At 39.9% G+C, this 12,027-nt stretch overlaps 2 protein-coding genes across 8 annotated transcripts in view; one reads left to right on the top strand and one right to left on the bottom strand.

Moving 5' to 3' along the window:
- Positions 1-7,307, bottom strand: part of ABHD18 (abhydrolase domain containing 18) — a 39,310-nt gene extending 32,003 nt beyond the window's left edge. The window contains exon 1 of the mRNA XM_059923584.1: positions 7,012-7,307. The gene's annotated coding sequence lies outside the window, so the exon portion shown is untranslated. The remainder of the gene's footprint in view (positions 1-7,011) is intronic.
- The window catches only part of MFSD8 (major facilitator superfamily domain containing 8), a 127,896-nt gene that overhangs the window by 70,814 nt on the left and 45,055 nt on the right, over positions 1-12,027 (top strand). For 4 of the 7 annotated variants that reach the window (XM_059923576.1, XM_059923579.1, XM_059923575.1 and 1 more), the window contains exon 1: positions 7,413-7,566. In XM_059923576.1, the coding sequence (XP_059779559.1) occupies positions 7,502-7,566 (65 nt within the window). In that variant the 5' untranslated portion in view covers positions 7,413-7,501. Of the gene's footprint in view, positions 1-6,674; positions 6,796-7,412; positions 7,567-12,027 lie in introns of those variants that run through there. The other 3 variants (XM_059923577.1, XM_059923578.1, XM_059923573.1) reach the window with 2 other exon arrangements.

The raw sequence follows: 12,027 nt of genomic DNA, 5'->3' as shown, positions 1-12,027 counted from the left end.
AAATCCTATAAAATGGCATAAATACAATGCAGGTACTGATTTTAAGAGAATTCATTATGTCACAGGGTAGACCTAAAATTTGTATTCGATCTAAAATAAACACTAGTTTTTTAATTAGCCATGTTCTCTCTGTCTTCTTAAAATTTAGAATTTGGTAGCTAAAAAGTGGAAGCAACCCAAGTGTCTATCAATGAATAGGCAAAATGTGGTATATATATATATACCTACAATGGCACATTATTCAGCCTTAAAAAGGAATGAAATTCTAACAAATGCTACAACACCAATGAACCTTGAGGACATTAGCCTAAGTGAAACAAGCCAGTCACAAAAAGACAAATACTGTATGATTCTACTTTTACTAGGTACCTAGAGCAGCCAGATTCATAAACAGAAAGCAGAATGGTGGTTACCAGGGGCTGAGGGGAAGGGGAACGGAGGGGGGTAATGGGTATACAGTTTCAGTTTTGCAAGTCTTAAAGAGTTCTGTAGATGGATGGTGATGACAGTTGCACAACAGTATGACTGAACCTAATACCACTGAACTGTACACTTAAAAATGGTTACGATGGTAAATTTTATGTGATGTGTATTTTACGACAAAAAATATGAAAACATTTTAGAAACTGGAGTTAATTTGATAGCTTCTCAACAAAATTTTTCAGAGGAAGTAAATTGACAATTTCCCTCTTAACAACTTCCTCAGTAAGCAGTTCATTATTCTACTGACCCTAGAACAGAATTCAAGGCTCTTACTATTCTCTTCAAAAAACACCACTGCATAATTTAAATATTTGAAGGCTTCACTGAGACCTTTAAATAAAAGAATTTGAAAAACAAATCTTGAATCTACTTGGTTCTGCCCCCACTCCCCCAATCTTCTCACTTTCTTGAGGATTAGTTCCAAGAACACAGGCTACTTGCATTTCTGTTTCAGGGTGTCATCTAGCTTCAATCAAGGTGTTTGCTGGGCTGCATTCTCATTTGGAAGCTTGAATGGAGAACTCGCTTCCAATCTCACTCAGGTTGTTAGCAAAATTCATTTCCTTGCAGTTATGTGACTGAGAGCTTCAACATTTTGCTGTTTATCAGCCAGAGGCCAGCCTCAGCTCCTAGAGGCTATTCACAGTTCCCTACCACATGGCTCTCTTCATAGGAAGTTCACAACATGGCAGCTTACTTCTTTAAGGCCAACAGGAGAGTGAGAGTTGAGCGTGCTAACAAGACAAAGTCTTAATGTAACCATGGGAGTGTTATCCCATCAACTTTGCTATATAACATAACATAATCATGGAAGTGACATCCAATCACCTTTTCCGTATTCTATTGGTTAGAAGGCAAATCAGAGGTCCTGTCCACACTAAGAGGGAGGGGATTACACAAAGGAGCAAACATCAGAGGATAGGATCATGAGGGCCACCTTAGAGACTGACTGACATGCTGGGAGAAACCAATTGTACACCTCAGCCTTTGAGTTAGACGTCTGGGCTGACACCCTCAGGGCTTTCAATGGCAGAGGTGACAATTACCATCTTCTTATTTTCCTACCAATAGGAAAACAAATAAATTCCTTAGACCTTAATAAACATTTGTTTACAAGCGAGCTCTTGAAAGTTTGCCTAAATCATGTTTATATATTTCCACTCACTCAAAAACACTTGCCCAGAAAAACAAACAAAAACCCCCCGAACAAAATAGAAACCCTTGCATCTTAGTATTTTTTTTTTGGTAGCATTTTGTTTTTTACTCACTAAACAAATGATAAAAGGCAAATTGGCTTCTGAATTGCTGTCCTCATTATATACATTTTCTAATTTAGTACAATTACTATTTTTTAAAATTATTTATTTATTTGGCTGCACCAGGTCTTAGCTGCGGCATGCGGGATCTTTAGTTGAGGCATGCAGGATCTTTAGCTGTGGCATGAGAACTCCTAGTTGTGGCTCGTGGGATCTAGTTCCCTGACCAGGTATCGAACCCGGGCCCCCTGCATTGGGAGTGCGGAGTCTTAGCCACTGGACCACCAGGGAAGTCCCTAGTGCAATAATTAAGATCAAGTAAGTATATATAGTATATGTTTAAATTGCTTGACCAGCTTTTTTTCTTTTTTCTTTTCTTTGAAGGGTAAATGTCAGTATAATAAAGAATGTATCTGGTCTTTGACCCCAGTTCCCGGGGTGGAGCTCCTAAACCTCTTGGAATTTTCTGAGTGATAGGAGTGTCTTTATGCTAATGAGATGAGTCATGGTGGGACCCTAGACAGATTCAGGATAATTTCTGGCTGGTCACTAGAAAGACCAACCATTTGATTAGAGGGCTGACTTTGGGCCAGCCTGACCTCCAGGAGGGGAAAAGAGCTGGAGATTGAGTTGAATCACGTGGCTAAGGATCCAATCAATCATGAACACCCCAATAAAAACTCTATAGACACTGAGGCATGGTGGAGCTTCTTGGTTAATGAACATATGTTGGAGGGTGATGTGCACTGACTCCAGGGTAAAAGGGAATGGAAGCTTCACATTCCCTCTCATAACTTGCCTTATTTGTCTCTTCATACGGCTGTTGCTAAGTTACATCCTTAATAGCGAAGCCAGAAGAAGTATAGTATAGTGGTTTACTTAGTTCTTTTGAGTTGTTCTAGCAAATTATTGATCCAAGGGGGTTACAGGAACCCCCAAATCTGTAGCCAAGTCAGTCAAAAGTCTGGCTGGCATCAGAAGCAATGGCATCTGGAGAACTGAACCTTTAACTGGTGGGATCTGCACTGACTCCTGTAGTGTTAATCTATGGGTGATTAATATCAGAGTTGAATTGAGTATACCCAGCTGTGGTAGAAATGGAACAGTTTATTCTTTACCCAAATAGCAAAATTCTGAATTAGTGTTCTGTATTTCAAATAAGAGACCAACTCTTTTTATATATTAAGATATGCAACTCTATTCAGGGGGGTTCTAGAGCATAAGGAAAAAATTCTGAGTGATGAATGATGATTTTAATTATTTTACTCTTTGTGAAACTGTGCAACTCAGATTGGGACTTGAACCCATGGGCCAGGGCTTGAACCCAGCCAAAACCCAGACTGGGACTTGAACCCAGTCTTTTAACTAAGATCACACACCTGGCCTCAGGACTTAATGAAGCTCAGGTTCTTGATGTCTCATTGCAGAAAGAATTCAGGGAGAGACAAAGTGAAAGGTAAGAAGTGCATTTATTTAGAGAGAAACACAACCCACAGAGTGTGGGCCATCTCAGAAGGTGACAGCAGCACCAGGGTATGGGGTGGTCAGTTTTTATAAGGGTGGGTAATTTCATAGGCTAATGAGTAGGAGGAGTATTCCAGCTATTTTGGGGAAGGGGTGGGGATTTCCAGAAAGTGGGCCACTGCCTACTTTTTGACCTTTATGGTCGGCCTTGAAACTGTCATGGCGCCTGTGGGTGTGTCATTTAGCTTGCTGATGTGTTACAATGAGCGTATCCTGAGGCTTAAGGTCTAGTGGAAGTCCACTAGTCGGCCATCTTGCACCTATTTGGTTCTAATCAGTTTATGTCATGTCCTCGGGCTTTGTCATTCTTTTAAAGGTTGTGCCCTGCCCTCTTCCCTCCTGTTTCACTTGGGTCTTTCTGGAATTGTTCAAAAAATAGCACTGATACATTTTCATGTACATTTATTAAACTGCAGGAGAACAATGGCATGTCATTACAACACAGGACTTCATTATCTTTTGCAAGTATTATAGACTACTTATTTTCTCTACAGTGGCAGGAAAAGAATGGGGGGCCAATATCTTCCTTTGTAACATCCATGGCTTCAAAAGCAATATGCATATTCCATGTTAGTGTAAAAAAGAGCAAAATTCCAACACTCATGTTTTACAGTAAGAAGAAAAGTACTAAACTATTCATGAGACAACCCATTTTTCTACATAGTATTCTTCTGGGTTGGTAATAGATAAACAAGCTAAGACAAACATGCAAAAGTACAAAGTTGCCAGAGAACAGGAAAAGACCTGAGAAAAATGAACTCTTCAAGCATTTTGTAAAGTTCTATATTTATTAGGTGCCTAAATTGTTTAGGCATTTCTAATGTTAAACCCTATACTAGGAAAGCTGCTGAATCACTTTAATTTCATGTAATATAGGCCATAAGAGTCAGCACTCCAAATCTAGAGCCAGCATTTTCCTTGCTACATTTACCTGACAGTAAACAACTGACCAATCATGAACAGAAAGCAAATCAAACACACACATAGCTTATGATAATCTTCATTCTGGGAGTTTGGGGTTACACAGATCTTCTTAAATCCCATTTCAGTCCCAAGAACGATATAAAATACCAGGTTTTCTGGGATGCTCTAAACATGTAGGTCTTTCTAGGTAGGGCTAACTGCTATCCAGTGCCACCATGAACAGATGATAATCCAAGCCCAGGGTAAAGATAACTCCAATATACCAAGAAGAGGCACCATCTGGAGCCATTATCAGATACTTTTTAAAGTCCCAACATTAAGCTGAACTGACCAGTGAGCTTCTGCAGAAACAGGACCCACTTTTGCAGTGTGTATCAAGCCAAACTGACACAATTGTCATCTATACTTTTATATAGCCAATGCAAAAAAGAAAAACAAAGTGAAACAAAAATAGAAGTTCTACTACAGTGCCAAGGAATGAAAAGTCTTTCCTAGAAATGAGCTCTATTGCTAAAATGACACTCAACGTCTATTTATGCCATCTAGTACTTTTATCGCCTATCACTCAAGTACTTAAGCATTTAAATGCAACACTAATTGTTTCTGGACTTTTATCCTCATATAGTTGATACATATCTCAAAGGCATATATGAAATAAAAAAAAAAACCACCATGTACAAGAACTTTACTCCACAAAAATGCAGACCTAATTTTTATCTTATAACTTCACTTTTAAATCACTTATTTTCAATGCAAGTTTAAGTAGCAACTTACAGTAGGGTTTAGATACACCGATATCCACTATTAAAATCTACTACCCTACCTCGACAAATTTAATTCCTTTTCATCTTAATTTGGAGAAGAATAAGAAAACAGGAACTTTGTTTATTTGTTTGGAGAGGTATCTATTCTAGCTGTCTATCTATTCTATTCTAAGCAGTCATCTACGGAAATACAACAGGTGGACTGTCTCATATGCTTATGTGAAACATTTAGCAAATAATCGAATCTCTTTTCAAATTTAGTTCTTCTTTTCCATGGGCTTTAAAAGAAATAATTAGGTTTTTAAACAAATTTTTTTAATGTTTACTGTGGATGTTGTATGTTTCTAAGAAATGATTTGTTCCTTTTTTTTTATTGGTACAATACACAGAGCTTATTTAGATTTCACCAGTTGTACATGCATTCATCCCATGTACTTTTGCCATCTAAAGTCATCACTTGGAGGCAACAATGGAAAATAGCAGTGTCAGAAGACCTGGGTTCTTCACTAGCAGTGTGACCTTGAATAAGACACCTTAAACTATAAAAGGGGAATAATAGCTGGCCTAATACATAATAGCAAATTATTTCATTTATATAAAAATTGATTACTTGTTTTGAAATATTTTAAGAGATGTGGGAAAAGAATCTTGACATTCTTTTCATAGAAAGGCTGGTGGTGAAAAGCACAGTCTTTATAGTCAGGGGTCCTGTGTTTCTTGGATTCTAGCTCTGTTGCTAATTGGAGGTGTGACCCTAGGCAAATTACTTAATCTCCATACTTTGAATTTCCTTGTATGCTTGAGACAATCCCACCTCAGAGGATTGTTGTAGGGATGAAATGAGGTAATTCAGTAAGTGTTCATTCAACATATATTTATTTAGTACCCATTCTGCTTGGTGCAATACTGGTTAAAAGTTCCTTTACCAAATATACATATATATATATGCCATACACTGCGCTAGACTCCGGAGATTAAAAAAGAAGTTGAAGATACAGTAAAGCAATATTATGACAAAAAAATACTAATTTTACCCATGTACCTTCTTGGAAACAATCACAGGAATCTGATATGTTTTTGTGAGCTGTTACAAACAAATTTGCAAGACTGAATCCAAGTATACAATGTCAGGTCTGGATTCAGAAGATAATTCTGAACTAGTAGAAAACACATTTCAAGTTTAGCTGTTCACCAGTGGAATGTGTCTAACAGGATACACACAAGGTCACAAACAAGACAAAGATCAGAAGTGATGGCATATACCATACAACACATAACTAGTATAGTGCCTGGCATTGGATAAGTGCTCCTAAATATTGATCAAAAACAACTGAATTTGGGTCTCAACTCTGACACTTTCAAACTGAGTGATTCTGGGTAAGTTATGAACTTTTCTAAGCCTTAGTTCTCTGTAAAATAGAAACGTGTCTGCTTTACCTATCTGATAGGACAGTTGTGATCAAATGAAATCACATAAGAATGTATCTAGTGCTAACAAAACAGTAATTGTGACACACATGACTACTGCTACCAATTAGCTTACAAGCCTGCTTGTAGGGGTAAGACGTTAATATGTAAGCACCAGGAAAGGAGCAGCACCAAGATCTACTGAAAACAAACAAACAAAAACAACCCAGAACATATTTTCTAAAAATGTCATTTTCCTTGTGATGAAAAGATCTGGTCATTGTCAAACTGGTGCTGTGGCTTTTCTAACCCCCAGGTTACAGCAGCAGGCTCTGCTGAGTGGCATCTTGCAAGGCGGAAGCTCTCAGTCCACGCAGGCGGCGGTGGTTTCGAATTTGAGGATCATCTTCATCCCAGGTCCTAATAAGGCACTACGGGTAAGGTACCTTTGTAGTTAGCCGAGCAAGAAAACCACAGCGCGTAACCTTCACCTTCCACAGGGAGAAGTGACAGCCGGGCAGCCCGCCAGCCCACCTCACTCGGCACGGGACCCCCGCATCTCCCGCCAAGCCTTGCGCTCTCAGTCCTGCCTCCTGGCACGTAGGCAAGCGCGGCAAAAGGCTTGGGAAGCGCGGCCGGGACCGTCTACTTACTCAATGTCCGCTTGGTGGGGCGCCTGCTGTCCAGCTGGCCGAGACTCCGAACGCCGCGGCTCTCTAGCCTCTCGGGACTCGCCTTCCTTCTGAGCCCCAACCGCAGCTACAGCAGCCTCTCCAGGAACTGAGAAGCGAGGGGTAGCTGACAGGGCGGCTGGGGAGGAGGACGAACCCTGGGCGGGGGTGGCTGTTTGGACACGCCCCCGAACCCTCCCCGGCTCTTCCGCACGTTGTCCCTGGAGGCGGAGAGGCGCGTACCCTGGAGGAAGATAAGGACTTAGGGCCCCGCCCTTAACCCCCATCATCCTCTCGGCACCGCCCCTCATCCTGCGGGCCCCCGCCTCTGACCTGGGGTGCTCCGCCCACTCTAGTCGCTGGGCGAGCACGCGCACTTGCTGGCCTGTTCTGACAGCTTCAGGCCGCCTGGAATGGGAGGGAGCAGGAGGTATCGCGAGAGTTGGCCCCAAGCCTTGTGGGAGCTGTAATTATGGCGAGCTTGGGGGTAGAGGCTGAGCAGGAGCCGCTCTTAGGCCACAGCATACCCGGAAGCAGGTGAGCGGATGTTGGGGGAGGGTCTCCTGACCCTCCTGCGCTACTGGGACTGGCCCCTTTTCCTGCATCAGGCTTTGTGGGCCGAAGGAGGGGTGCCAGGGTGGCGGGAGCCGGCGGCAGGTTGCGCGAGACTTGGAGATGCGCTCTCACTTCCGCGTGGCGCCTTGAGCCGGCGGGTTCTGGTGCAGGTGTTGAAGAAACGCAAACTGCCTCTTGTGCCTTTACTCCAACACTGATGTAGCAACCAACCCTCTGCATTTGGCCCTTTACAGAACTGATTATACGTTTCACACAGTTTTATTCGACACTTGAAGATACCGGTCTCAGTATTCACTTAACTAATTGCCTGATAACTTCTTGATACTTTTTTGCAAGTAAACCTAAGATGAGCTCGCCTTTGTCCTATGCCAAATGTATAAATAAAGACTAATTTTTAAGCATTTAAGGGATGAAGTGTATTTTGACCCTTATTATTCTGGTTATTTTGAGCCTGGAATTGTTAGAGTTTGTTTCTTACTCTGCAGTTACGTATTTAAACCTTTAGGAAAACGAAGTTAAGTATTATTTTAAACATATATAATTATTACAGTAAATTAACTAAATTCACAGGTAAACTTCAGCTGTCTATGACAGCTGTATATATGTGGAGATATGTCAGTCCCAATATCCCAATTCATCCCACTGCCCCCCCAACCATAAGTTTGTTCTCTACATCTGTGACTCTATTTCTGCTTTGCAAATAAGTTCATCTCTACCATTTTTCTAGATTCCACATATAAGTGATATCATGATATTCGTTTTTCTCTTTCTGACTTACTTTACTCTGTATGACAATCTCTAGATCTATCCACGTCTCTGCAAGCGGTACTGTTTCCTTCTTTTTTATGGTTGAGTAATATTCCATTGTATATACGTACCACATCTTCTTTATCCATTTCTCTGTTGATGGACATTGAGGATGCTTCCATGTCCTGGCTATTGTAAATAGTGCTGCAGTGAACATCGGGGTGCATGCATCCTTTCGAATTATGGTTTTCTCTGGATGTATGCCTAGGAGTGGGATTGCTGGATCATGTGGTAGCTCTATTTTTAGTTTTTTAAGGAACCTCCATACTGTTCTCCATAGTGGCTGTACCAATTTACATTCCCACCAACACTGTAGGAGGGTTCCCTTTTCTCCACACTCTCTCCAGCATTTATCGTTTGTAGAATTTTTGTTGATGGCCATTCTGACCAGTGTGAGGTGATACCTCATTTTAGTTTTGATTTGCATTTCTCTAATAATTAATGATGTTGAGCATCTTTTCATGTGTTTGTTGGCCATCTGTATGTTTTCTTTGGAGAAATGTCTGTTTAGGTCTTCTGCCCAGGTTTTGATTGGGTTGTTTGTGGGTTTTTTTGATATTGAGCTGCATGTGCAGTTTGTATATTTTGGAGATTATTCCCTTGTCAGTAGTTTAATTAGGTCTCATTTGTTTATTTTTGTTTTTATTTTCATTACTCTAGGAGATGGATCGAAAAGGATCTTGGTGTGATTTACGTCAGAGAGTATTCTGCCTGTATTTTCCTCTAAGAGTTTTATACAATAGTATCCAGCCTTACATTTAGGTCTTTAATCCTTTGAGTTTATTTTTGTGTATGAGCACCAAACCTTTTTTAAAAATCACTTTGTTTGAAACCCTTTGGAAAATGTATTTGTCAGGTCCCTGATTTACTAAATGGAATATATGGAATGTAATTTTGTTTACATTTTATCTTGAGATCATTAAAATGAATGTCACTACTGAAATATATTGTGATAGAGTGACATCATCCGGGCCTAATAAGGCATTTGGGACTATGTGCTGCTATACTGATTTGTTCTACAGTGCTATACTTTTCACATCTATTTTTCATTTTTCTGCCTATTCTGTTTCTGGCAGACTATTCCTCATCATGTTTTTCTTATCTGTTGGCAACCTCTGTTTTTGTTGTTATCTGCAAACTTCTCTTCTCCCAACTTTTCTTTGGGACTTCTAGTTTGCTGGGGCTTTGAAAATCATGTATCTAAGCTTAATAGAATTGTAGGGAGTTAGAACATAGAAGCTCTGACTGAAAGCTAAAGATCTCTCGTATTAATCAAGTGCATGAGCTTGAGTACATGGACTTTGTGATTTTTGGATTTCTCAGCATTGTTTTTGCTTCTTCCTAATTCTTGGTTGTTTTCCAGATAGATTTTAGGATCCTTGAGTTATGGTTAGATGAATTCTTATGGTACATTCTGTCACTTTGTCCAAATAAACCTACTTTAAAAGGGGAATTTTTTTTTCTTTCTCTTATGTTCAAGTAATTGATGCTCATTAGGGTCCATTTAAATTCAGATGTTCTGCCTATCTGAATTTAATTTCTAGATTTAGCATTTTTAAAATAAAAAGGGAGTATTTTGAGAATAATTCAATAAGTGTACTGTCTTTAAAAACGTAGATTCCCTAGTAAAGGGAACATATGTAAAACTAACTGGCAAGCCCTATTCACTTTGAGTAAATTGCAAAAACATGAGTCTACTTCACCACCAACCCCAACCTTTCATCAAGTCCTCAGGAATCCCCACTGACCCTATCCATAGAATTTAAGAGACCAGGGTTGGCAGACTTTTCCTGTAAAGGCCCATACGGTAAATATTTTAGGCTTTGCAGGCCAGGAGGCAAAATCAAAGTTATTATATAGGTACTTAGATAACAAGAAAGAAAATAAATTTCCACAAAATTTTGTAGTAATGAAATTTAAAATGTAATAATAAATGAGTACAATTTTTTGTAATACAAGTCTAATAATGAGAGGAATAGAATTCTTGTTGTGGGGAGAGTTGGCATTTTGTTTAATTGGAGCTCAAAGTTAATGTTTTCTGTCATGAAATTGATCACAAATATTCATCTGTAAAAACGATTCTTAGCTCATGGGCTACACAAAAACAGGTGGTAAGCCAGATTTGGCCTATTAGACTGTAGTTTGCTGATCCCTCTCTTAGAATATCCTGAAGTATTATAGGTGCTTAAAATTTTTCTTTGCAATGTTAGCCTAGTCTCTGTAAAACAAATATTACTAGAACTTATGGTTGTATACAAGATACTTTTATAGAACATTCTCAGTTTATTTCTGTCTTTTAATTTCTATAACTTTTACACCATTACACTATTTTGTCAGTGACCACACACTGCTTTCTCTTATCCTCTTTCAATATGGGTTCTTTTTTGCTGTTCAGTAGTTCACAGATGCTCTCTTTGGTAAAAGTACAATTTTATTTTTCCCTTCAGTAAATCCATGTGTATTCCTCATAGTTTTTAAGTCGCAACTTTGATAAACATGCTATCATTTGAGGTATAGTTTGTAATGAAAATTTTGGACAGGACAAAACCCTTTAGCATTGCAACTTTACTTGAAGGAGAATCTCAAATGGAGAACTAATACCAGAATACAGCAATGATAATAGAAAGGAATCAAAATGTTAAACAAATCACGTTGGAATGTAATAAAAATGGTAACTTGATTGAAGGACAGTTATATTCTCCTATGTTCCTACTATCTCCAACAAGGAAGAAAGATACATTTCTTCACCAAAGTTATACTTTTTTTTTTTTTTTTAATTTTTTGGCTGCGTTGGAGCTTCATTGCTGCGCCTGGGCTTTCTCTAGTTGTGGAGAGCGTGGGCTACTCTTCATTGCGGTGCGCAGGCTTCTTATTGCAGTGGCTTCTCTTGTTGCAGAGCATGGGCTCTAGGCACGCGGGCTTCAGTAGTTTCAGCACGCAGGCTCAGTAGTTGTGGCACACGGGCTTAGTTGCTCCACGGCATGTGGAATCTTCCCGGACCAGTGATCGAACCTGTGTCCCCTGCATTGGCAGGCGGATTCTTAACCACTGCACCACCAGGGAAGTCCCAGTTATACTTTTTGAATTAAAAAGAAGGAAAAGTAGGCTTCCCTGGTGGTGCAGTGCTTAAGAATCCACCTGCCAATGCAGGGGACACAAGTTCAATCCCTGGCCTGGGAAGATCCCACATGCCGTGGAGCAACTAAGCCCGTGCGCCACAACTACTGAGCCTGAGCTCTAGAGCCCGCAAGCCACAACTACTGAGCCTAGGTGCCACAACTACTGAAGCCTGCGCTCCTAGAGCCCGTGCTCCGCAACAAGAGAAGCCACAACAATGAGAAGCCCGAGCACCGCAACAAAGAGTAGCCCCCACCTCACTGCAACTAGAGAAAGCCTGCACACAGCAACAAAGACCAACACAGCCAAAAATAAATAAATAGATAAATAAATTTATTTTAAAAAAAGGAAATGTAAAATTTTTGTTTTGAAGCATTTTAAATCCGTAGAAAAATTGAAAAAACAGTGCAATAAATACCTGATTACCCTGTCATTGTTAGCCTTTTCCACACTGCTGAAATCTTTCTACACACACACACACATACACACACACAACCA

Source organism: Balaenoptera ricei, chromosome 5 (genome assembly GCF_028023285.1).
Source record: "Balaenoptera ricei isolate mBalRic1 chromosome 5, mBalRic1.hap2, whole genome shotgun sequence".
In the NCBI taxonomy this organism is placed as follows: Eukaryota; Metazoa; Chordata; class Mammalia; order Artiodactyla; family Balaenopteridae; genus Balaenoptera; species Balaenoptera ricei.
Note: the sequence above shows the minus strand (reverse complement) of the source record. Positions and strands in the feature narration are given on the sequence as shown.